This window comes from Protopterus annectens, chromosome 13.part0 (genome assembly GCF_019279795.1).
Source record: "Protopterus annectens isolate FY-2018-M chromosome 13.part0, PAN1.0, whole genome shotgun sequence".
Taxonomy (NCBI): domain Eukaryota; kingdom Metazoa; phylum Chordata; order Ceratodontiformes; family Protopteridae; genus Protopterus; species Protopterus annectens.
In genome coordinates, this window is record NC_056747.1 from 179,994,423 (window position 1) to 180,018,640 (window position 24,218).

The 24,218-nt window shown below is 38.1% G+C and overlaps 1 protein-coding gene across 2 annotated transcripts in view; it reads left to right on the forward strand.

The window, feature by feature from the left end:
- The window catches only part of MAST3 (microtubule associated serine/threonine kinase 3), a 1,680,970-nt gene that overhangs the window by 473,210 nt on the left and 1,183,542 nt on the right, over positions 1-24,218 (forward strand). For both annotated transcript variants that reach the window (XM_044090757.1, XM_044090758.1), the window contains one exon: positions 21,264-21,342. In XM_044090757.1, the coding sequence (XP_043946692.1) occupies positions 21,264-21,342 (79 nt within the window). The remainder of the gene's footprint in view (positions 1-21,263; positions 21,343-24,218) is intronic.

Genomic DNA, 24,218 nt, shown 5'->3' on the forward strand with positions numbered 1-24,218 from the left:
TTGTATACAAGTCAAGAGTTAAGTGGGATAAGCTGATTCTACCCATAAAGGAAGGTGGTTTAGGGTTACCTGATTTGAAGGGGTTTTAGAGCTACACAGTTAAGGCACATTTACATAACTCAAGTAGAAGTCGGTAAATCAAAGTGAAAAAGGATGATGATGAAATGTTTTTGTTTTTTTTTTTGTTTGTTTTTTTTTTGTTTGTTTTGTTTTTTTGAGAGATAAAGAAAGACCGGGATTTTGGATCCAAGTCTATAAAGAGAATAACAACAACTGTACTGAATGTTATATTAATAAACCAGCAGAAAGTATTCTAAAAAGTAAATCAGAATGGGGATGCAGAAAGGACATTTTTACCAAAAGGAATCTCTGGTATAGAAAATAGCCGGGGGGTTATTTACTAGAGGAAATCGGCAAAGGAGCCAAGTTATTTGGAGCAAACAACTTGGGAGGGAAAGTAGGAGAGTGGGATGAAGGTAGACAGAAATTTAGATTGCAGGTTTGACACTGCCTTCACTTTCATGGGTTGATAAGAGTGCAGACAAAGAGAACGGGGCAGGGAAGTACCAAGTGAAAGACTAGCACAGGTAAAGTTTTTAATTGAGCCTAGAACTGAGGCTATTGTTAAAAAAGGACCAAAACATCCATTTCTGTGCAACTTTCATATGCTCAGTGTGATTGTTCCAATTGTCTGTTTTTGTGAACATGTCAAGAGTGTTTGATATGTTCAGGTATGGAGAAATCCTAATAATTCTGAAGTTGTGGAATGTGGACAGAATAGTGAAATGTTGACATTCCTGTTTGAATAAAAGGACGTGTCAAAAATGTACGGGATGAATTTTATGAACTCATCACAGCCATGAAACAGATATGACAAGGACAGTGTTGATGGCAACCAGAAGGGTACCAAAAAGGTCAGTACTGAGAGTGACCCTTTTCTTTGCCTGCATAGAAGGCCTTGCAGAAGGCCTGTAAGGAGTACTTTGCCTTTTTACTGATGGCACAAAATTGCAACTTGACTAATGCAAAAAGTTTGGGAGGGCACAAAATTATGCTGCTGTGTTACAAAAACTGCACAGAGTTTGAGACTTGACAACAGTGAATAAATGGTCCACATGTGGTGTTATAACTCATTGCAGAAATGCAGTATGATGCTTCTGAGAAATAGATGCCCAAGAAGAGCCTGCACATTTTGGAATGAAGTAGTAAGAGCAGTAGATGATAAAAGGGACACGAGTCAGTTATTTCAAGTAAACTAAATGTAAACAAGCAGTATGAAAAACAGCAAGGAAGGTGTGTACTACACTGGAGTATGGAGAATGAATCTTTACCAGTAGTTAAAATCATTTTGTGTAGGCAGTTATCCTCATCAACATAGCATCGTAGCCTGGTGCTCTTTCAGAGTAGCACAGGAGTCAAATAAAAAGACATGTCGTCAGGTATTGTTTTGAGAGAACTGTGTAAATGTAGGGTATGGCAGAAGCACTTTAAATACTTCAGTGCACTCTGTAGTCCTCAAATGGATGTTGTATTTCATTCGGAACAACAAAAGATGTTGGAAATCTAAGTCATAATTTGGAGATGCAGTGTAGGTAGCTTGTGTAGAGACATGAAATATGTTTGTCATAGAACAAGTGACAGATGATATACAAAATCTCCCTAAATAGGTATTCAGAGCATAGACTGTAAAATTTAAAATTACATGAGACAAGAATAGGGCCCAGCAGTACAAGGTCTTGGGTGGGTGACAGGGATGTGCTGTTGGACATGTCGGACCTGTAGCTTATCCATTAAGTAATTAGGCAGCTGCCTTCACAGTTTATCTTTTTTGATAAGTAGCATGACATCTTTAGCCAGAACTAGCACCAAATCAGGCAAAATGTCTTGCATATTCATTTAGGAACAGCTCCACACCAGTGTGAATCTATTCTGATAATACATATTCTTCCTGCTCGTAATCCCGGTCTAAGTGAACCACCTATAAAGAAAAGATTATTTATGTATTTCTTGGATGTTTGTCATTAGATTACTCTTGTAGTAGCCTAAGCTGTATGGGTTATATCGTTCGAAGGTTAGACAACCGAACATTGTTCAAAGCCTTAGGGCACCTTCCACATGCCTTGCAGGCTTCAAGGGGATTGATGGTCATCTAGGACTTTTTTAAGGCTGAGCAGATTGATTAGTACCCTTCTGGAAGGGCCTTCCAGTGTCTTTTTACTTTAACAAAACTGTTGCATTTTTAAGAAAGTGTTGTTTTTAGCTAGAAATTACAGAAATAACAGACTGTCAATAAACTACTTTATCTAAGGTTTCAGTTATTTTCCTTAATGCTTTCTCTGAGGAAACTTGTTAAAAATCATGTTTATCAAATAATTTCTACTAATTTGCATAAATGATTGTTAATGGGGGTTAGGACAAGTGCTTTTGGAGGTTACCAGTGCATATTTTTTGCGAAAACAGTTTTAATTTCTTTCAGGATATTTACCAACTTTTTCAGGCTTCCCTTACTGAAATTCAGGCTCTTATTTTGGGCTGGACCATGGAGCAGGCTGCTGGCTATGTAGTTTTTCTCTCCTTCATCCCCATCTAGGGAGTGTTTGTTAAGCAATCTTATTTTCTAACTCTGATACTAATGGGTGAGTTTACTGTGGCCATATCTGGTTCCACAGACCTTGTATCTTTTTCCCTGTATCCCTCCAGTGTAGTTCCTTGGTGAAACCACTAAGGACCAGGAGTTAGGCATGTCCTCTGTGGTTGTCTGTATGGCCACTGTAGGCATATGAGAACCACTCTTGTCTGCCTGTAAGGAGGGGGTGGATAATGCTGTATTACATAACCGGGGTAAGATACCTTATTACTGGGCTAGTGTATCTGCTTTGAATTGGTCGGTTTCTGCTAGATCATGTAGAAAAAAGAAACAAGAAACAGAAAATTTAACTTTTGCTTCTTCTTTTTGATTTTGGATATAGTGGATTTATTAGAATTTGCCAAGGACCGTTACCACGCATTTTTTCCTTAAATTCGTGATGCCTCACTGAGTGGTAAAAGGAAAATAATTCCCTCTCGCCCTTACCCTGATTCCCAGTCAAAAGAACAGGGGCTGGACTGGGAGGGGATTTCTTCTTTTAATTCTCCTCAGACAGGAGAGTCTGATTCTGAAAATAGTGATATTTCATTTTCTCCCTCAGAAGAATTATCTTTTTCTTAAATTATTGGCAGAATGAAAGAGTTGTTTTGGTGGGAATAATGTGAAATTCCAGTATCAGAGCAAACTGTTATGATGTACTACAGTTGGACTTAGCCTGCAGCTCTTCCATCTGGTTTTCCTGCATTACAGGATGCTTTCTTAACAGCATGCAGTATACTTAACATTTCATTTTTCACAATCCGTAAACGTGTGCCCAGTCATCTTTTCCAACTTTACTACATCGCTAACAAACTGAAGAAGTCACTTAGAGATTTTTAGGGAGTAGCAAACATTCTTTGTATACGTTTCACATGAAAACGTTCTTGTATAAACTTTGAAGAAGTTTGACTATTTTAAGTAACAAAGTTTTATTCTTACTATCTGTTGAGTCACTCGATCCACTACTGTCTAAAAGGTTCCAGAATTTTGCTTCAAAATTATTATTTATAATTAACTTGCGTAACTTGGACAAGCTTCCTTTGTAAGTCAATTTACCTTTGATAGTCACACTCGTATATTCATATGGGTTTAATTCAGAAGGCTGACAAACCAACTGAATCCTAAAATACTGAAAACTCAAAATACTGAAAACATTTTTAATGCAGGGGGCAAGCCCCCCCGACACCTCCTGCTAATTATATATACCAACTCCAAGATCGCACAATAGTGGAAAAGGGGCAAATTCCATCCTTCAGTATTTTGGGATTCAGTCTTCTGAAGTAAACCCATTCATATAATGGGGCAATAATATTCTGTTCCTCTTCACAAATTCATTTACTTTCTTACTAATGAGTAATAACTGGTTAACAGAGCTGTCCAGCTTATAATATATCACTAAATATTCTGGCGAGTTAGCTTTTCCTTTTTAAAAGCACTCAGACTATAATATTAATCCATTCCTTTTTAATACATTCATTTTAACATTATTCCGAGCTTCCTTAAATCTGGAGGTATGTGCAGTGAGAAAGTACAAAAATTTCCATTTTGATGTTAAGGGAGTTTTAAAACATATTTCTTAAGTCAAAGTCAAGTCAAAGAAAACTTTGCTATTCAGAACTACATAGCAGTGTAGCTGAACGAAATTACAATGCTTCGTTCTCAATGCAGGAAACAGTTGCACATATAGACAGAGAAAAATTAATAAAATATCACATAGAAATTTAATAAGTAGCAATTTGCAAGTAAAGTAAGACAGCAGTGACCCACACCCATCCCAGAACAGGAGACAAGGAAGACGAGGAATAATATGAAGGTAATATTGTCAAAGTAAAATTGAAACAATAGCAGCATATCTATGATTAGACTGAATTATTGCAGTTTGTCTATTGCACTTGACAGTTGTTCAGTGTGTAGGTGAGCTACCTTAGTATTGCACTTAGTTATTGCACATCCATAAAATAAGCCCCTTGATAGGCTAATTATGTAACAGATGTCATGGTTCATTTTTCCCAAGAGTTCAGTAGTCTAACAGAGAGTAGAAAGAAACTAAATTTTCTTAAAATAGTTTGGTGGTCTTACAGTGCAGACTTCTGTATCTCCTGCCAGAGGATAGGCGACTGTACAGACCATTGCAGAATGTGTTGGATCACTGAAAATATTTTTGGTCCTGTTGATGAACCAGCATTTGTGTAGATCTTCCAGAGGTGTAAGGGAGGTTTAACTGTTTTAAGAACTGATTTCATATATGCAGAGTCTAATGACGGAAATGAATTTCCTTATAAGATAGATTTTATTAATCACATGAAAGAACTGTTACATATTTTAATTTATCATATTTGATAAACTTATAGGAATTTAGTATAATCTACTCCTGAATGGCTTTCCATTGACTAGTGTAGGTTGAGTATATCCAGAGTATAATAGTTAAAATTTGCAGTAGTAGAATGATATTCTACATCTGGGAAGCTAATGCCACCATATTTCCATAATCTTATATGATTTCTATAAGCAGTTGTCAGCTTTTTAGGATACCATAAGAATGAAGTTAGTTTTTTCCATTTTCTTTAAAAGTGTTTTGTTGGGTATTAAAGCTATTGAGTGCAAAATATAATGCATACTCATAGGTAATCATTTTATTAAGTATTGACCCATCCTCAAAAAAAAAAAAAAAAATCTTTCCATTTTTTAATAAGAAACACTTCAGTTATTTTTTCAAAATTATTATTAATCTTACTCACACTGCCACGGTGGTGCATCGGTAGCATTGTTGCCTCACAGCAAGAGGTTCTCCCGTTTGATTCTCGGCTTGGGTTGGGAGTGCCTTCTATGTGGAGTCTGCATGTCCTCCCTGCGGTCGAGTGGGCGTTTGAAAAACATGCGTTGAATGGGCATGCCTTCGTTGAAGGTTGGGCGTCGGGCTGGCAACTCAACACCATAAAAACCAACTGCCAATCATTAGCGGACCGGAGTTCCGATTTGGCGACCCTTAACCGGGAAAAGCCAAAAGACAAACAACAACAGCATTATTAATCTTACTCGCATCTTGATTTTTATTCCTAAATATTTTAGTTCATTTCCTTCCCAGCTGTATTTATATTTAAACTTATATCTAGCAATTGATTTAACACCAAAGTTTCATTTTTATTATTGTTAAATTTCAGTTTCCTCATCTATTTCATCATTTCATATAACACCATTTATAATAACCGTAATAGCACCCTCTCATCAGCACTCTTCATCGACCTGTCTAAAACCTTTGATATGGTTAACCATCTCTTACTCATAAACACTCTGTCATCCCTCTCTCTTGATGCCCAAGCAATTCTCTGATTCAAGTCTTACTTTAGTAATAGACAGTAAGCTGTTCTTTGGGAGAATCAGCTATCATCTCACCTTCCTATCTCCCTTGGAGTCTCTCAGGGCTCTATTCTTGGCCCTCTTCTTTTCTCTTTATTCATCAAGTGACCTTCAAATAGCTATTCCTCAAGCCACCTGTATACAATATGCAGATGATTCTACGATCATATGCTCTGCCAACTCTATATCTGAACTTCAATCTTTAACCCAGACAGCTTTCAACACAGTAGAGGCATGGTTCTTGAAACGGTGCCCTCTTTTGAATGCCAAAAAGACCAAGCTACTACTATTTACAACAAACAGTAAGTCCCTCCCCCATAGATTTCTCCATTCAATCCAATAATGACACCCTTATATCCCCCGACTCTTCCACCAAACTATTAGGAATCACAATTGATAATAACCTCACCTTTGACAATCACTTTAATAACACCATTAAAACTGTTAATAAAAAAACTGGGCTCCCTATATAGGATAAAACCTTTCTTAACTCCAACAACCAGAATGACTATTGCCCACTCCCATCTAATTTCAACTCTTCTGTATGCTGCACCCATATACACTAATCTAAAAAAAATAATCTTACCAAACTAGCCAACTCCTGTAATAGTATTGCAAGATTTGCCACTGGAAACCCATATAGAACTCACCACTATCTTAACCTTGACCAGCTAGACTGGCTTGAACTAAAAAACCTCCTGATACTTTCCCAACTTACCATTGTTCATAAGATTTTTTACCAACTCAACAACACACCAATACTCAACAACCTTATAGCACCCTATAGGAATCTTAATTCCTTACGCTCTTCCAGTAAACTTCTAGCTAGTACCACCAAGTCTAACAACTTTGCTGGGGACTCGCTGTTCTCCAATACCGCTGAAAAACAATGGAACCTCTCGCCATCTGACCTAACCTCACTTCCATCCCTTCCTCTCTCTAAACAAAGTCTTAAGAAACACCTTAAAACTCACTGGCTATGCCCTTGCTGTTACCCAGACTGATCCTCTGGATTTCTCTGCTGTTATCTCTTGACTTCCTACTTTCCTCCACCCTTTCCTGTCTACTCCTCTGAATTAGTAGCACGTATAAGCTATCTCTACTACTTAGGCACCAGTTACTTATCTTTTCTACTTGGCTATGAATGTATCCTGAAGGTAGTATTCCTGCCATTTCTTTATACTTCCTCCTTTTTCTACTGTTGCTATTTAACCGTTTGGAAATAGTAACTGTCTGGAGTAAACTAGAATAACCAAGGATTTAAATGTATTCTAATAATGTCTTGGGGTTGCCCTTGATATTCATACTGTAAAATGGTCTGTAGGTTTATTATGTATTAATGTAGTGTGTCTCATAGTCTTCCCATAATTTAAACTGTAATACCTTTCTTTGTTATAAACATTTTTTGTGTGGTGGTGGTTTATATGTGGAGCTTTTCTCCCCGGGCCTCTACTGAAAATGGAAATATATCCAGCTGGACCAGCCCAGTCAACAAATGTAAAATAAATAAAATAAATAAATAAAATAAAATAAAATTGAATAATTTAAATCTCCTATAGTTAGTAAAATACCATCTACAAAAAGCTGTACTTTAGATTGGCAATCCTTGTTAATTGAGAATCCATCATTTTTCATTACTTATACTATTAGCTAAGGGTTCAATATCTAATGCAGATAGAGGGGACAAGGGACACCCTTGCTTTGTGTCTTTGTTTAAAGTGAATCCTTGAGAAATGCAAGATCCAGTTTTTGCATATGCTTGGAGTGTCTTTACATTTTTTTTAAATATTCCAGTAAATTGTTCTGGAAATGCAGTGCTTCTAAAGTTTTAAACAAGTAGTTCCAATCTACCGAATCAAAAGCTTTCTCAATATCTAAAGTAATTAGAGCGAATCTCTAGTTCATTCCTTTTTCTAAAATCTAAGATTGTTACTACCCTTTTTATATTATTATATATTAATCTATTGACTATAAATCCTGTTTGATCTTTATCAATTATTTTTTCTACTGTATGTATTAGTATTGTAGAGAAAATGGAAGTAAATATTTTATAGTGCACATTTAATAATGAAATAGGTTTATATGAAGAAACTTATTATCCTTTCCTTGTTTAAGTATAGATGAGGTCACAGGAAATTCCATGAGAGAGGAATTATTTTGTCAATCTGAATTATCCTGGAAATATCACTCAGTAATTCTAAATTATTTAGCAGAAACAGACTGTGTAATTCCATATTTAAACAATCTAACCCTGAAACTTTATCATTTTGCCATTTTTAATGCTTTCTTAATTTTTGTTGGGGGTAATAGGCTTATTCAGCAGAGATAGTTGCTGGTCATTAAGTTTATTAATAACATTTAAGCTTATTCAGCAGAGATAGATGCTGGTCATTAAGTTTATTAATAACATTTTCTTTAAATACTTGTCAGTTTTGTAATAGACAAGATTATTATTTTTATCTTAAGATCCTCATGGAATTTTTAAAAAATATTAAGCATTTCCTCTACGCCTGAAGTAAGCTTATTGGTGTAAGGATTTGGGGTATTACTGATTTGTGCCTCTTAGTTTAACATTTTACGTCTATTAGCTAATCTGTGTAGATTTTTTTGAAGTCATTGTATAACCGTGCAATTTTATTTTTTCTAACACTGTCTACACTTTATGCATTAAAACTGTTTGATGTTTTGTTGTTCATTTTTTTAATAACTTCAGTATTACCTAATTTCTTTGTTGTTCGAACTTCGCTTTGTGTATTTCATCTTGTATTTCTAACTATTTATCCCACTCTTTCATTTTATTACTAACTCATCTTCCCATTCTATCTTTGATATACATTTTTAATGAGTGCCATAGTATGACTTTACTAACCTGACTGTTATCATTCAAAGATAAAAACATTCTTCATTTGTTCCTTAAGGTAACTAGTAAATTCTTTTAATTTCATTATATATACTGGGATTTTGTTAATAATCTGAAATTTCCTTTCATCCATTAATATATTAATACTCAGTGTATTGGGTTCCTATTAGATGACCGAAGACACATTCTTTCGAATGCGTCCTGGTTGAACTTGAAAAGACGAAAAGGCAAAATGATGAAGCGGCATATAAGTGAATTCTTTCCCTGGGAAAGAAATCACTTGGCCGCATCCATTACTTTGCCATTTTTGTCACTGTAGAACAATCTCAGAGTTGGTATATTTAAGTAGGGGGGTGTGTTAAGTTTTTTTTTTTTTTTTTGGAACAGTGATTTTTTTTCTTTGGAAAAAAAACGCTGTTTTAAGCATTCGAGTTTGTAAGCTTTCACTTACATGGGGTCAATAAATCATTGTTCGCTTTTCTAAGCGTTCGATGATTTAATATAGACCCGGTGTATTATGGTCAGATAAAGGGCAAAGAATAGTTTTAAAATAGTTGCGTTTATTAAGTAAATCTACAGAGGCATAATCTTTCAATTCTAGTTTGCATTTCATGTGCATAAGAATAAGGAGTGAAAACAGTGACTTATATTCTGCTTTTACTGTTAAATTAACTAATTATTACTAGTCCATCTGTTTAGTGTTTTAGCTGATGCCAGTATTTTATCTTTCTTCTGTTCACTTGTATCTTCCATACTAGATAAGCAGTAAAAACACCCTGTTAAAATTAAACTACCCTTCCAGTGAATTTGCAGCAAGTTTAAGTGACCTTTAGCCACTTTTGCATCTATTCCAGGGATCCAGTGAAAATTAGCCAGTGTTTAGAATTTGCCATTATATTTAATTATTAGACATTCCTTTGGGATCATTAATGTATTCCATAACCTTGGGCATTACAGTAGATTTTCTCCAAAGTATAGTAGCTTCTCTCCTCCTTTTATTAAAATAAGCAGATGATAACATTTCATAATCCAAGATGTTCTTTGTGTTGCACTATTACAGTCCTGACTTGTGGGATTTCCTGCCATGGAAGCCCTTGGCTGGCCCGACTACCAGAAAAAAATATTCCTCCTCTTACAGCCGGTGGATGCCCTGATCGATATCAGTACGCTTGGGTATAAGGGGAGAATCGGCCAATGTCATGATCTCCATTCTAGTTCTCTCTTGCCATCGGACCCCAAAGCAGAGATTCTGTCAGTGCATCGGTCAGTCCACACCAGAGAGAAGACTTCAGAAGTCTGAGTACCCCATTGGAGAACCCTTTTGTATATTTTTTGATTAATGTCCGACAAAACCAGTAATTGTCTCCATTGTAGTAAACAGATACCACACCAAGACTTCTATTCTTTTTGTGTAATTTGTTTGGGGCCCATATCATGATATTCCCAACTGTCATTTCTGACCCGATTCAGTTCTAGAACTATTAGACTTGGGGCCGAGATTTTAGCTAGGCACCTCAGCGAAGTATCGGGTAGTCTGGGTGTTATGGCGTCTGTCAGTCGACCCAAACCAGATTTACCTAAGCGGGAGAAGGAAAAAAGCACCAGGCATAGGGCCTTGGATGATGTCCATGTGCCTTTGGCCAGTCCTCCCAGGCTTATGATCACTGAAGAAGGTGAGGCATTTTCGTAGCCCCCTTCCGAGACAGTAGTGGTGTAGGCCTCTATTGAGACCTGTTGCGAGTCTGATATGGGGTTGGGTCCCTCAACATCTGCCCAAGCCTTAGGACTCAGTCTGTCAATTTGGTCCAAGACTGCTTTGCAGGTCTCCGCTACCGACAACCACAGCACAGCTGATGTTGCACGGTGCCAGACCTTGACATCAACTATTCTTCTGAGGGAGATGGTTGCCTATGCTTCGGATGTCACCAGGCCTCAACCAAGAGCTACTCCTAGGAAAGTGGCTTCCTCTCTGTCCAGCCAAGTCCTACCGACTCCCACTCACAGGTTTATCAGCAGGCCCTTGTAGGATTGGCAGAGGACCTTATTTCCATTGTTAGAGGCAGGCAACCCCCTTCTGAATCCTTCCCAGGAAAAAGAAAAAGATATCCTATCCCAGAAGTCTTTTTTGCCCTCTTTGAGTTAATGAGGATTCTGACCAGGAAGATTTCTGTTTTTGAAGAGGGTCCCTGTATGGCATCCTTTGAAGACTCAGACTCTGAGGAGAATCTGGCTTCTGTTTCTTCTCCTGAGGACTTATCTTTCAGGGAAACACTGCACACTTAGAGGAAACATTTCTATTGGGAAGCCCAGGATTACCCTCAGTCTAAGAAAAGAATAAGGGAATTTCTCAACCTCCCAGAACATAAACCCCTCGCCATCCCACCTGCTTTGAAGGTTTTGGATAATGGCTTTCAGGACTTTTCCTTGAAGCTTGACTTCCCTCCATTCTTCCCTAGAAAACCTGACTGATTTTATAGGGTTTTGGATTTTCATAAGCATTTCTTTAAGAATCCCACAGAGGTCATGACCCCAGCCCCAAAGTAGCCAGAGGTAGCGCTTCCAGAAATCCTTCACCCACAGATAAAGCAGGGTCCAGGATAGATTTGGCAAAAAATTTATGCTTCTGCCACCTTATCCATGAGGGCATTAAACTACCAGTTCCACATGATAAAATACCAGGCGATTTTACTGGATCAGATGAGACTGAAGATTATGGCATTAGAGAACAAGGGGTTCTCTGAGGAGTTACTGCACTTTTGCAAATCCAGCTTCTAGGTAGCAAAATATTCCCTTCACTGTGGGTGTGATGCTATGGAAGCTGCCAACAGGGATGCAACTACAGGCTTTGCTATTTGGAGGCATGCATGGCTGAGGGAAAAGTCCCTCCCAGAGCATGTCAAATCAAACTTCTTGAATGCCCCCTTGGACAAGGAATTCCTCTTTGGCCCCAAAGCAGAAGCTGTGCTCAAAAAATGGAAGACAAGACCAAGTCTGTGCAGAATGTTAAAGATTTCCTACAGGTACAGACGTCTTGTTTCACTAGAAACTATCCTTCTAAACATTGGTCCTTTCCTTCCCATTTGAAGGCTAGGCAAAGAAAGCCATGTAGGAAAAGGAGCCAGAGACAGCACCAAAGACCCAGGAGGTTACATTTAGAGGAGTTCCAGACCACAGACCCCCGACAGGGAACTATCATGACTCTGCCATGGTAGTTCCCCCTCCCTTCCTTCCCTCCCATCTCTTGGACTTGGAGGAAAGCTAGCATTATTCCAAGGGAATTGGTCCCTCATTACTACAGACCAATGAGTACTAGCCATTATTTCAAGGGGCTAGAAGCTCAAATTCAAGAATCCCTTGAAGCCATCAGGTTTCCCAGACTTTCTTCCAAACCAAAGGGCAGAAGCGTTTCCCAACTAGAGATGCTGTCTGCTCAAGGCTCTGTGAAAACTGTCCCAGAAAACCAAAAAGGAAAGGGTTTCTACTCCAGACTGTTGCTAGTTCCTAGGAAGGAAGGCACATGGCAGCCTATACTCGACCTGTTTGCCCTCAACCAATTACTTCAGGTCCCAGATTTCAAGATATTAACCCTTCAAAAACTCTTGCCCATGATTTCTCCAAAGGCCTTCATGGCTACCCTAAATCTAAAGGATGCATATCTACATATTCCCATAGAGGAATCACACAGGTTTTTTGCACTTCATAGATGGTACCAGGCACTGTCAGTTTTGTGCTGTGCCTTTGGCTTGTATGTTGTTCCCATGGTCTTCACAGAATGCTTAGCACCTCCAGTTACCTTCAGCACAAATCATCAAAAATCCCAAATAGACCAGAATTGTGTTCTTAGGGGATCTACTGGATTCTACACTCCAAAAAGCTTTCGTGCGTCTAGATAGGGTCTCCTTCCTGACTCTATACTTTCAGAAAATCATGGTCAGGGACATTCTCACAGCCAGGGAGTGCCTCAGGGCTCTGGGGTACATGGCTTGTTGCACACTTATGATTCCCCTGGCCAAGAAATGCATGAGAAAACTCCAGTGGTACTTCAAGAATACGTTGTGCCAGCATGTCCACCCACTCAGTCAAGATCAAACTGATTCCTTGCCTCACGGAGGAATTTGCAAGGTGGGCCATGGCTTGCTTCTTCAACCTGAGTCTCCCCTTCAGATTCCCCTCTCAGGAGCAAACACCGAGCACAGATGCCTCAGAGGTAGCCTGGGGAGCACACTTCAACAACTTCCAGATGTAAGGGAAGTGGGGACCACAAGCTGAGAGACAAACACATAAACTCAAAGGAACCTATGACAGTCCAAAAAGGTCTACTAGACTTCAGAGAGAAATGGAAACCAAGGGTGCTAGTGATGGAAACAGACAATACCACAGTGACGTGGTACATAAACAGGGTGGAACTCACTCATACCTTTTCTGTCTAGCAATGAATGTTTGGGAAATGGCACACTCCATGGGGTTGCACCTTTTGGCACAATACCTGCCAGGTGTGCACAACCAATTAGCAGATCAATTCAACAGAAGTCTGTCAGACCTTCACAAGTGGCAACTGCATCGGGAAACCTTTCTTAGCATAGCCAAAAAATGGGGAATCCCTCAAATAGATCTCTTTGCCACCAGGGAAAATATTCAGTTGAAAAGGTTTTGCTCCAGGGACAAAATAACTCGGCTTGGAAGACAGATGCATTCTCATTCCCATGGACAGGCCTCTTCATCTATACCTTCCCCCAGTCCCTCTGCTCCCCAGGGTGCTCTTCAAGATAAGGGAATAGGGGCCAAGGGTGACACTTATAGCCCCAGACTGTCCCAGACAGCGTTGATGCCCTCTGCTGCTCAGCATAACCAGCACAAAAACATGACAGCTGCCACAGATTAGATCTTCTAATGCAGAACAGTGGAAATTATCAGCATGGAGGATACCTTAACATCTTGAAAGGATCCTATCCAGGACAAGTAGGTTCAGCACATCCTTAGAGAGGTCAGAAGGCCAGCATCAGGAAATCCTATTTGGCCAAAATGGAAGAGGTTCTCCCATTGGTGTGGGCAACATGGCCAGAATCCACATCTAGCCAATATCAGTCATTTTGTCCTATCTGGTAAGTTTCTTTGACAAATGCCTTTACTCCTCCATAAATTTTCCTGCCTCAACAATCTCAGCCCACCCCTTTATGTTTTTTCACCTTCTTATGAAACAGTTTCTGAGGGGGTTGATCCACATCAGCCTACCCAGAAGGCCTCTGGCCCCACCCTGGGACCTTTATTTTGTTCTGGGAAAACTTACTCTTTCACCATTTGAATAGGCTTTCTCTGCTGACTTAAAATTCTTGACATGGAAAGACTGCCTTCTTGTCAGCTATCACTTCTGCTAGAAGGGTTTCTGAACTGCATGCACTCATGGCAGTGGAACTTTTCCTCATCTTCCATTCAGACAGTGTCTGTCTCAGGACTAACCCATCCTTTATGCCCAAGGTGGTGACAGACACCTCCTTAAATCAAGCCATACATCTGCCTAGCTTCTTCCCCAAACCACAAAACAAAGGGGAAAGAATTCTTCATTCCTTGGATGTGCATAGGCAGCTCCTTAACTAGCTTGACAGAACAAAGACTTTGAGAAAATCAGACCAGGTGTTTGTAGCCTTTGCCAATAGTTCTAAAGGGAAAGCAGTTTCCAAACTGACCATTTCTAAATGGCTCTCTCACCGTATCTCCTGTTACAGCCATCCTGGTAAGAAGCCACCTGATGTTGTCACGAGAAACTCTACTAGGGCAACTGCTGTTTGTAATGCCTTCCTAAAAGGGGGTACCCACCAATGACATCCTGAAGGTTGCTACCTGGTCTTCAGTACATACCTTCACCAAACATTACCATTTATCAACCTTCTGCAAGTCCAGAGCAGGATTTGTCACTGCCATCCTGCAGGGCATCCTTTCCTCACTTTAATCTACCTTCTACCCTTCTTCTTAGCTTTGGGAATCATCCCACAAGTCAGGACTGCAACAGTGAAACATGACAAACATAGTACAGTTGTGTATGCTTACCATAAATGTAGATGTTCGAGTGTATTCACTGTTGCAGTATTCTTTCCCTCCCTTTTTCCTCTCTATCCTGCAGGGTAGGCTTGAACAAACTTCTTCTCTAGTCAAGGGGTTCCTCCTCTTGCTTCTTTCCTTGCTTACATTCTCAGTCAAAGACCCTTGACTTTGACTTCCATCTAGGAGGGCTTCTACCTTTGGGGGCAACAAAAAAAAACTGATATCATGGCATTGGCTGACTCCCCTACTGAGTGTACTGATGTCGGTCAGGTCATCCATCAGTTGTAGGAGGGAGATTCTTCTCTGGTAGTCAGGACAGCCAAGGGCTTCCATGGCGAGAAATCCAACAAGTCAGGACCGCAATAGTAAATACACTCAAACATCAACATTTATGGTACGTATACACAAACTGTACTTTATTTAAATGTTTTATGTCTTTATCTCTCAGGTGAGTCTTGTGTAAGAATGTAATGTCTCCTCTGTTTAATTCTAGATATCGTATTAATGCGTATTAAATAGACACACTACTATACTATACTATCTCTGTACCTACCAATACCTAAAAATTCATCAAAAAAACTAGCCAAAAGCTACCGTGACTTGCAAATAATTAATATAATATTATATACAAGTCAAAAATAACAAGAGACTATTAATCTAGTTATATCCATCCATCCATCCATCCGTCCATCCATCCACAACCCCTTTTTCCAATTTTTTTGCACATTGGGTTGGGGTGTCACTTGCCATTTAAAACTATTCCACCCATTACTACATAAAAGTTTAGTAATCCTGTTCTGTTAAACACAAATATTAAATGATCTAACAAGTAGTGTACTATATACCTATTTATGTAATAGTAGTAGAAGTTATCCATTAAATATTCGTAAATTATTCGCTCATTCAATATTACTATAAGAAAGTCTCTAAACAAATAAGTAGAACACAGTGGGACCTGAAGAGATAAAGCTATCTTTAAACTTACAGGTGATAGGTAATCTTATTATACTAACCTATTATACAAAACGGAAATCAATGTACATGCATATTTATCATGCTAAAATATGTACACATTTTACAGATCTAACAAAAGTTCTGAATTTTTGAAGTATGTATCCATGTGTCAAAATTGTGCAACTCCCAACACAACAAATAGCAAAGTATTTTAAAATCTTTTAGCATTACTGAGGTTAAAGAGACTGTTTTGCTATCTTTATGGAGTCAAAAAAATATTTGCAGTCTATATTGTATTCAAAAGTTTCAGTGTGCTTAATTCAAATCCCATTCTTCCTTACCTGGCTCAAGCGTATTGAAAAATCTGATTCAGCAATATAACACTCAAATTTCAGCTCTGACTTATGAAATGAGTTATTTGAGGTAGTCTTAGTGAGTCTAATAGCATACAATATGCAAAAAGCTTCAAAGTTCACATGACCAAGCTTCAAATTTCAGTATTTGGATTATTTTCAAACATTTTTATGTGATTTTGTATGTAAATTATACAAAATCCGCTACATTCATATTTCTGCCATATGCAGGTATATGTAATAGATATTTCTTATACACAGTTTATTATTTAAATATATTTTTTCTGTCTTATTTTCCCAGTAATATTCAACCTTCTTCTGTAGAACTAGTATTTCTAAAATCTCCAGTTCAAAGAGCTATTTAATCATCATTTCTCCATTAGAAATTATAGTATGTGTATATATTTAACTTACAAATGCTGATGTTTTAGTAGTCTTGCATATTAGCTGTTTCATTCCTTGTACCTTTGTATATTCATTAGATGTTTACTCTTCTTATTAATTGTAGCATTATAAGCAATCTCCACTGTATATAAAAGAATTCCTGCTTAATTTGAATGTTTTAGCCATTGTGAACTACTGTTAAGCTTCATATCCTGACATTAGAATTTGACTACAGCATGTGAAAGTGACAACTCACAGCATACAGCAGCTACTAATTTCCTCTATAAGTTTCTCATTCTTCTTAATTCTTTTACACTGTTCTAATCAGTAACCAACATTTAATTGTTAAAATTCAGCAATATGTAAGCAAATGATATGTCAGCAATAACTCAATATAAAACATTATTATAACGCATGGGAAAGATTTTGATAGAGTTGGGAAAGGTATATTCTTCTGCTACAAGTACCTTCAGAATTCTAAACTGCCAGGCTCACATGTTAAAGTATTCACTAGCTTCCTTTGACAATATGAAGAAGTTAACAGCTAATCCTCCTCCTTCATAGAGTAACTTTTTTGTGAATGGTTTAATTGCTTATGTCTCTCAGTTATCTAAACATTCTTTAAAGTGTCCCTAAGACTCTGCTAATGCTTTATAAAGAGCAGCTGCTACGGACTCAGTTATGGGAAGAAGTGCATAATTGTATTCACAGAACCATGCCTGAGCATCTTTAAAGTGAGTTTCTAAACTCTTCTTTTGAAAACGAGGTTTTGTTTAGCCCATATACTGCTGAGGTCCTGAAGATGATTTTATAAAAGAGGAAACTTAATCCAGGGTATTGCACAGAATTTTCAACCCTGCTTCTCAGTTTAAAAATTTTCTTTCCAATTCATGACCCATTTACACAAAACAAAGTAAACTTGTATCAACAAGCTACAGGCAAATAGCAATTCAAAAAGCAATGGAAAGGAGCCTCAAAAAAGAAGGGGTAGCCTCCCAGAAAAAAGGGACAGTCCAGAAAGAGAGACTGACTATCCATCCCTTCTACAGTGTCCTTCCTCCCTTCCTGGTAGTGATTTAAATCTTACCCAAGCATTAGGTCTGCATTTTCTTCATTGGCATCAGATAGTATTATAAAGATGTTTTCTGAGAATCGTTCAGCAAGGAGTACGTATGGGAGTTGCAGTCCTTTACTTTGAACAGATTCCTTCACACCCTTCAAACTAGATTTCTCATTTTCCTTTAGTCATCCATCAAATGCTGTTCCTGGTGGATCCATAGAACCAGTGCTTCCAGATGAAACAGGAAGAGGGTTTTATTCATGATTTTTATGTTGCCAAAGAAGTAAAGAACTCTGAGACCAGTCCTAGATCTTTCCTTTTTCAGCCTTTATGCCAAGGTCGCAAAGTTCAAAATGCTGTCCCTTCATTCTCTGCTACCTCCCCTCAATTTTGTGTTGACATTAGATTTAAAAATGCTTATCATATTCCAATTCTCAGAGATTTCAGACATTGTTTAAGGTTTGCTGTGTATGGTTTACATTTCAGTTTTCTATGTTACCCTTTGGATTATCTACAGCACCAAGGGTATTTACAAAATGTCTGGCACCTGTAATAGCTCACTGCAGGTTGCAAGGTATTCACATCTTCCTGTATTTAGACAACAGTCTTGTATTTGCATAGTCTGTCTCAAAATGGCAGGAATCTCTGACCTGGGTAAAGGATGTCTTCATCAGTCCTGAATTCCTGGTGAACATTAAGAAATCTTCTCTCATTCCTTCTTACAGGATAGTATTTCTGGGATGCCTTCGGGATGCATCCATTTAGAGGGCTTTTCTTCCTCAGGACAAAGACTTCTACATGGAACAGTTCTTGATTTTCCTATCAGTCTCTGATATCAGCCAGGGAATACTTCAAGATTCTAGGCTTCATGACATCTGTAATTCTCATGATCCCACTGGCCTGACTTCACCTCAGGAAATTACAGTGTTTTTTCAGATTGATCTGTTTCCAACATCAGAGCTGCCCATGTTTTCAGATTCCTGTGCTAGGATTTGTAAGAAGGGATTTACAGTGGTGGAAGGACCAAATGTCTGTCAAACCTAGTCTTTCCTTCTTTCTTCCCACTCCTCCTCCTCAGTCTGTAACAGATGCTTCAGATCTTGCTTGGTGAGCTATCTCCATGGGGTAAAAGTTCAGGGTCTGTGGGACAAGCAGGTTGACCAAAATTTGTAGTTGATACAGGTGATGGTAGTGGTACATGCTTTCAAGTCTCAACTCTTTTATCTCCAGGACCTCTATGAGTTATTAATGCAACAGTGATGTGCTACATAAACAAACAGGGTGGAACCAGATATTCCCCTTTGCAGACTTGCCATGTTAACTTGGGATGCAGTGACTCAGCACAATTTGACCCTCTAGGCCTCTTCATTCCATTAGAACAAAACATTATTGCAGACAAGCTGAGCAGGATCAGAACGGGAATGTTTCTGTATGTCTTTTCACACTTTCCATTAATACCCAGGGTCATTCTAATGATTCAGGCAGACTCCCAAAAGGTAATTGTGGTGACACTCCTTTTTGCCCAGGTAACAGTGGTTCTCCTTTCTTTTGAAAAAGGCTAAGAGCAATTATTACAAGCTTCCTCACAGATTGGAGCTACTCACGCAGGACAAGGTTTGAGACACCCCAACCTGAAATCTCTTCATTTGAACTGCCTGGATGATAGGAACTGAAAAACTTTTAGGCACCTGTTTTCTGAAGACATGCACCAGGGATTTAAAGGAGGCTTGGAAACCTTATGAGTAAGTGGAAAAGATTTTGTAGTTGATGCAATAGTAAGAACCAGGACCTTTTTAAGGCTCAGTTGCCACTGGTTGCACAATATGTATTATTGTCTGGCCTTTCTTACTCTTCTGTCAATATTTACCTTCTGGCCATTTCTGCGTATCTGCCCATAGATCCTCCTTTCTAACCAGTTTCAAGTCAAGCAGTTTCTGAAAGGGGTTTTGCATGTTCTTCACCTAGAAAACAGGCGGCGCCTGATTGAGATCTTAATTTTGTTTTGGAAAATCCTTAACATTTTCTCCATTTGAACCTGATCTTCATACTGAATTGAGCTTCTTAACTTGGAAAACAGTGTTACCTATTGCTCTGACTTTTGAAAGAAGAGTGTCTGAGCTACATGCTGTTACACTGGGTTAACCTTATCTCATTTTTCATAAAGGTAGGGTGTCTTTGTGACCAAGTCATTCATTTATTCCTAATGTGGCTTCAGAGTTTGTTGAGTCAAGAAATTCATCTCCCTGGCTTCTTTCCAGAATCTAAAATAAGGGAAAAAAGAATATTGCATATTCTGGATGTTCACAGCCAGCTTAGGTATTATCTTGACAGAACTAAAACCTTCAGGAATTCTGATTGACTAATAATTTATTATGAGGTATGAAAAAGGGACAACCATTGTCAGAATAGATCATTTCAAATGGTTGTAACATACTAATGCCTTTTGTCGTACCTACCATAACAAGTCACTTCCAGGTAGGGATAGAGCCCATCCTATAGGTTCATAGGTTGGGTACTAGGCTATTAGCCCTAGGGCCTGTATAAGCCTAGCCAAACGGTACTCTGGCTTTCGCCACCCAAGAAAATTATTTTCCTGTACCCCTGTTGAGCAGAGCCACAGAAGTGATCCCCGGGGTGAATTTCCTATCTCCCATCCAGTCATCAAGATTTTTCTTGAAGAGTGCTAATGAGGAGCTTTGTTTGATATAGATATGTAGTTTGTTCCAGAGTGTGGGAAGTCCCTGAGACAGGAATCTATCCCTCCAGCATGTTCTGTTTATTGTGGTGACAAGGATCTTGGCTTCTTTTTGCTGTTTTGGAAAGGGGTGGACTCCAGGAGTATCTTCTCCACATAATTTAATAAAACATTACAAACTGGATTACTTTTCCAAATGTAAGATGGGATTTGATAAGGCAGTTATGCAAGGGCTCTTGGAACCTCGGTCTTCCTCCTCCCTGACTTCCTAAACCCTGTTAGTTTGCCCATAAAGCTTCGGCTGCTGCAGCAGTGATCTTTTGATAAACATAGTGACCAATTTGAACATCTGCTGGTATGGTAAGTTCACGTATGCAACTTTACTTTTCCAGATTGCACCTGATTCTGCAATCATATATTCTGTTTATTACACCATTCTACAGTCTTTTTACATACCATTGTGATTTTCTACAGAATGTCTTATTTGTTTCTTCTGATAGTTGTTACTGCAATGAGTATACTCTCTTGTGAAGGCACTCAGTAGGGAAGGGTAGCTACATTTGAGAATTGTACTGCACTGATAAAACAAAGTTATCAAGTCACTACTTTCTACTACAACAAAAGAACCAGCTAACATACATTTAGAAGCTTGACTTAAAAAAAAAAAAAAAAAAAAAAAAAAAAAAAAACTTCCTGGAAACCTGTTAAGTGTAAGCATGACCTGTTAGTCATGGATGACCCTTGTTGCAACCCTGGCTTGGATTGCAACCAGGCGTGACCTGTTAGTCATGGATGACCAGTGTTACAATTCTGGCATGGATCGTGAAATGGATTCTGAAATGTTTTATATAAATGTACTGCATTCTGAATTGTTTTATACTTTTATGGGCAAGACATGAGAACCATTTCATTTAATTTTTTTCTGATTATGACAGGACTGATGGACGGAGGTGGTCACTGGCCTCTTTACCTTCCTCTGGTTATGGAACAAACACTCCCAGCTCTACTGTCTCTGTAAGTGCCTGTATATTTGTAATCTTTTATGTGTATTTGTCACCAAGGAAATGGGAGATGTGTCATGTGCTGCCAGCTGTTGTCATTCTGGTTGATGGTAGTAGTTAAGGAAGGATGGAGGGAGAAAGGGAAAGCTCCACAAAGAGCGCCTGCATATAATTGCCAAACATATTGACTGCTGGCTTTTAGCAGGGTCTTAGGCAATATAAAAATCTTACAAAACATAAGGTAATATTACTGCTTGTGGGTTCTTCTCTTTAGGCTGGGTTCCTCCTCCATGTTATGACTGAGTCTGGATCATGGATGCAGTCTGTCAAGGGTTCAGGTTACTACGACTTCACAAAGATGAATGTCTGTTAAATTCCAGATATGTTGAAAGAATGGTTTGAAACCGTTTTCCAGTGTGACTGGGTTTTTAACATAAGGAAGGCAGTTGTGGAGGGGGTGGGAAGACCAAGCTCACAATTAACAATGGCTATTCTGTTTCATGTGAGAAAAACAAAAGCAGGACAGCAAAATGCAGGGCAGTGTTAATTAGTAAATTGATACTGTCATGACCTTTGCCAGAGTTAAATAACTAATATTACCTCTCTTGTTATGTGTGCTAGTACACAGACCTCCACAATTGTGTACCTGTGCAGCCCTTATTAATACTTGGGAGTATTTATCTTCTTATATGGTAGGGTAAAGGTGATGTCAAGGTATAGTCAGGCCATGTTAAGGCTTGCGTTAAGGAACCAGAACTAAAGTTATACTGGGATGATAATTTATAGTGCATATACTTAACATTTGCAGTATGCGCTGTGTATTGTTAACTCAAACAACAGTTAATCAAACTTAGATTACACGTAGAGCTTGATCTAACTTTGCATTAAGTGAAACTAGTTTTTGACAGTACACTATGGACATTTTTGCTTAACTATTCACATTACTGCATGCATTACTATGCACAATGAGCTTGCTATAACTGCATAATTAAAGTAATAAGGAAAATGTTACATGCTAACTTGGTAACTTGAATGTTTACACTACTGCAATTTTAAGGTATATACTCCTGTTAGCTAAGTAGAGTGGTAAGAAAGTTATTTTGCCTTATTTGCTTTTCACATTATTAGAAAGCCGGAGGTGCCTTTGACTTGGATCTCAGGACTGTGTCAGTGTCACACAGAATATTCATGGCAGTCTGTAGGGAACAGTGTAGATTCATGAGCAATTAACATTAATGATCACTTTTCATTATCGAGAAGACATTTTCCATAAATGCTGTTATTTTCTCATCACCAAATCCCATATGTGAAAAAAATTCTTCAAAGAAGCAAAGTGTAAAATTAGCTAAACCAGTTTTATTGTTCTCATCTGTGTATGAGTGTGAGATATGTTTCATCTGGATGGCTGAAAAATATACAGATTCCTTTTTTTTTTTCTAAAAAGTCTGACATTGGGTGTACCCTGCTTGATACAGCTGCACCCCAGTCAGGACAGATTCTCCTCTCCAAATAACAAACTATACTTTTCCCAAAATCTCAATGCCCCTTTTATTTGTGCCAAGAATTGTTTTTTTATTCACCAGACTCACCTCCTCTCCCATAAGTTTTAACATCTCTGATTTTTTTCCTGTCTTCCTTTTCCATTTGTTAGGACCCTTATATTTTTCATTATTCAACCCTAGTATGTCTTCCCCAATTGGTAAATTTCCCCTCGGTTATATCCTTCACCCCTTACCTCCTTGTACAGATATCACTGAACATCTGCATATTTAACTATGACTAGTAGCCTGACCTGTTCTTTAGTCACCTCAGTAAAGTCAAACAGTTGCAGAACAAAGCTTAGTCCATAAAGCCAACGGTGAATAGAATGTAAAATAAATCAAGCAACGCTGATATTGAAAAAGTGTTTAATAAAATAGAGCTTTCTGGTCAAACAAACCCATCAGTAGTGTATAAAAGTTCTAACACATACTAACCATATTTATACCATCAAGAATCACACAGCCATTAATTATTCAATTAAACAATTGACATCCCGGTTAAAAAACAATAATCAAAATTTAAAAGCATAGGTCTCTATTTCAAGCACATTTGTTTATGTCTTAAGACAGGTTTTAAAGGAACAGTTTGGTTTAAACCCGGTAGTACATCTGCACAAATGGAGCGACTGAGCCTATTTAAATATATTTACAAAGTGCATTATCTAAACAATTATTGTATGTGAAAAGTTATATACATGACACTGCTGATTTTCTGAAAAATCTCTCTAGTTGGTTCATGACACACAAATCTCTTGCTACCACAATAAGTTTTTGATGGTGACTCTTGACATCCAGTCAGTTTTTACTGTCATACCTAACAATTATGGTATATATTCTGTAAGGGAACTTTTGGTAAGAAGTAGGCAATATTCTGGTAGGTTTAGTGAAACTATATGTGAATTACTTCAGTTAGTACTTGATAATAACTATTTTGTATTTAATGAAAAAATCTTTCATCAAATATCTGGCATAGCAATGGGTACTCCCATTGCAAATACATATGCCAACTTAGTATTGGACAAGTGGGAGACTGAATTTATATATCGTGGCCCACAGCAGTACTCTGAGAAGATTAGTTGTTTTAAGAGATTTGTGGATGATCTGTTTTTTATTTGGCATGGCAGTAGGGATGAACTAGAAATATTTTTGAATTATTTGAATAGTAGTACTGACTTACTACGCTTTTCCATGACATGCTCAGAAGCTAGTGTTAATTTCTTGGATGTGAGAATTTTGTTTGATGGGATTGAAATTCAAACTACTGTTTTTAAAAAACATAGAAATAAATTCCTTTATCGGAGCAGCATGCATGCTCCCCCATGTGTTTGAGTGTCACTAAAGCCCAGTT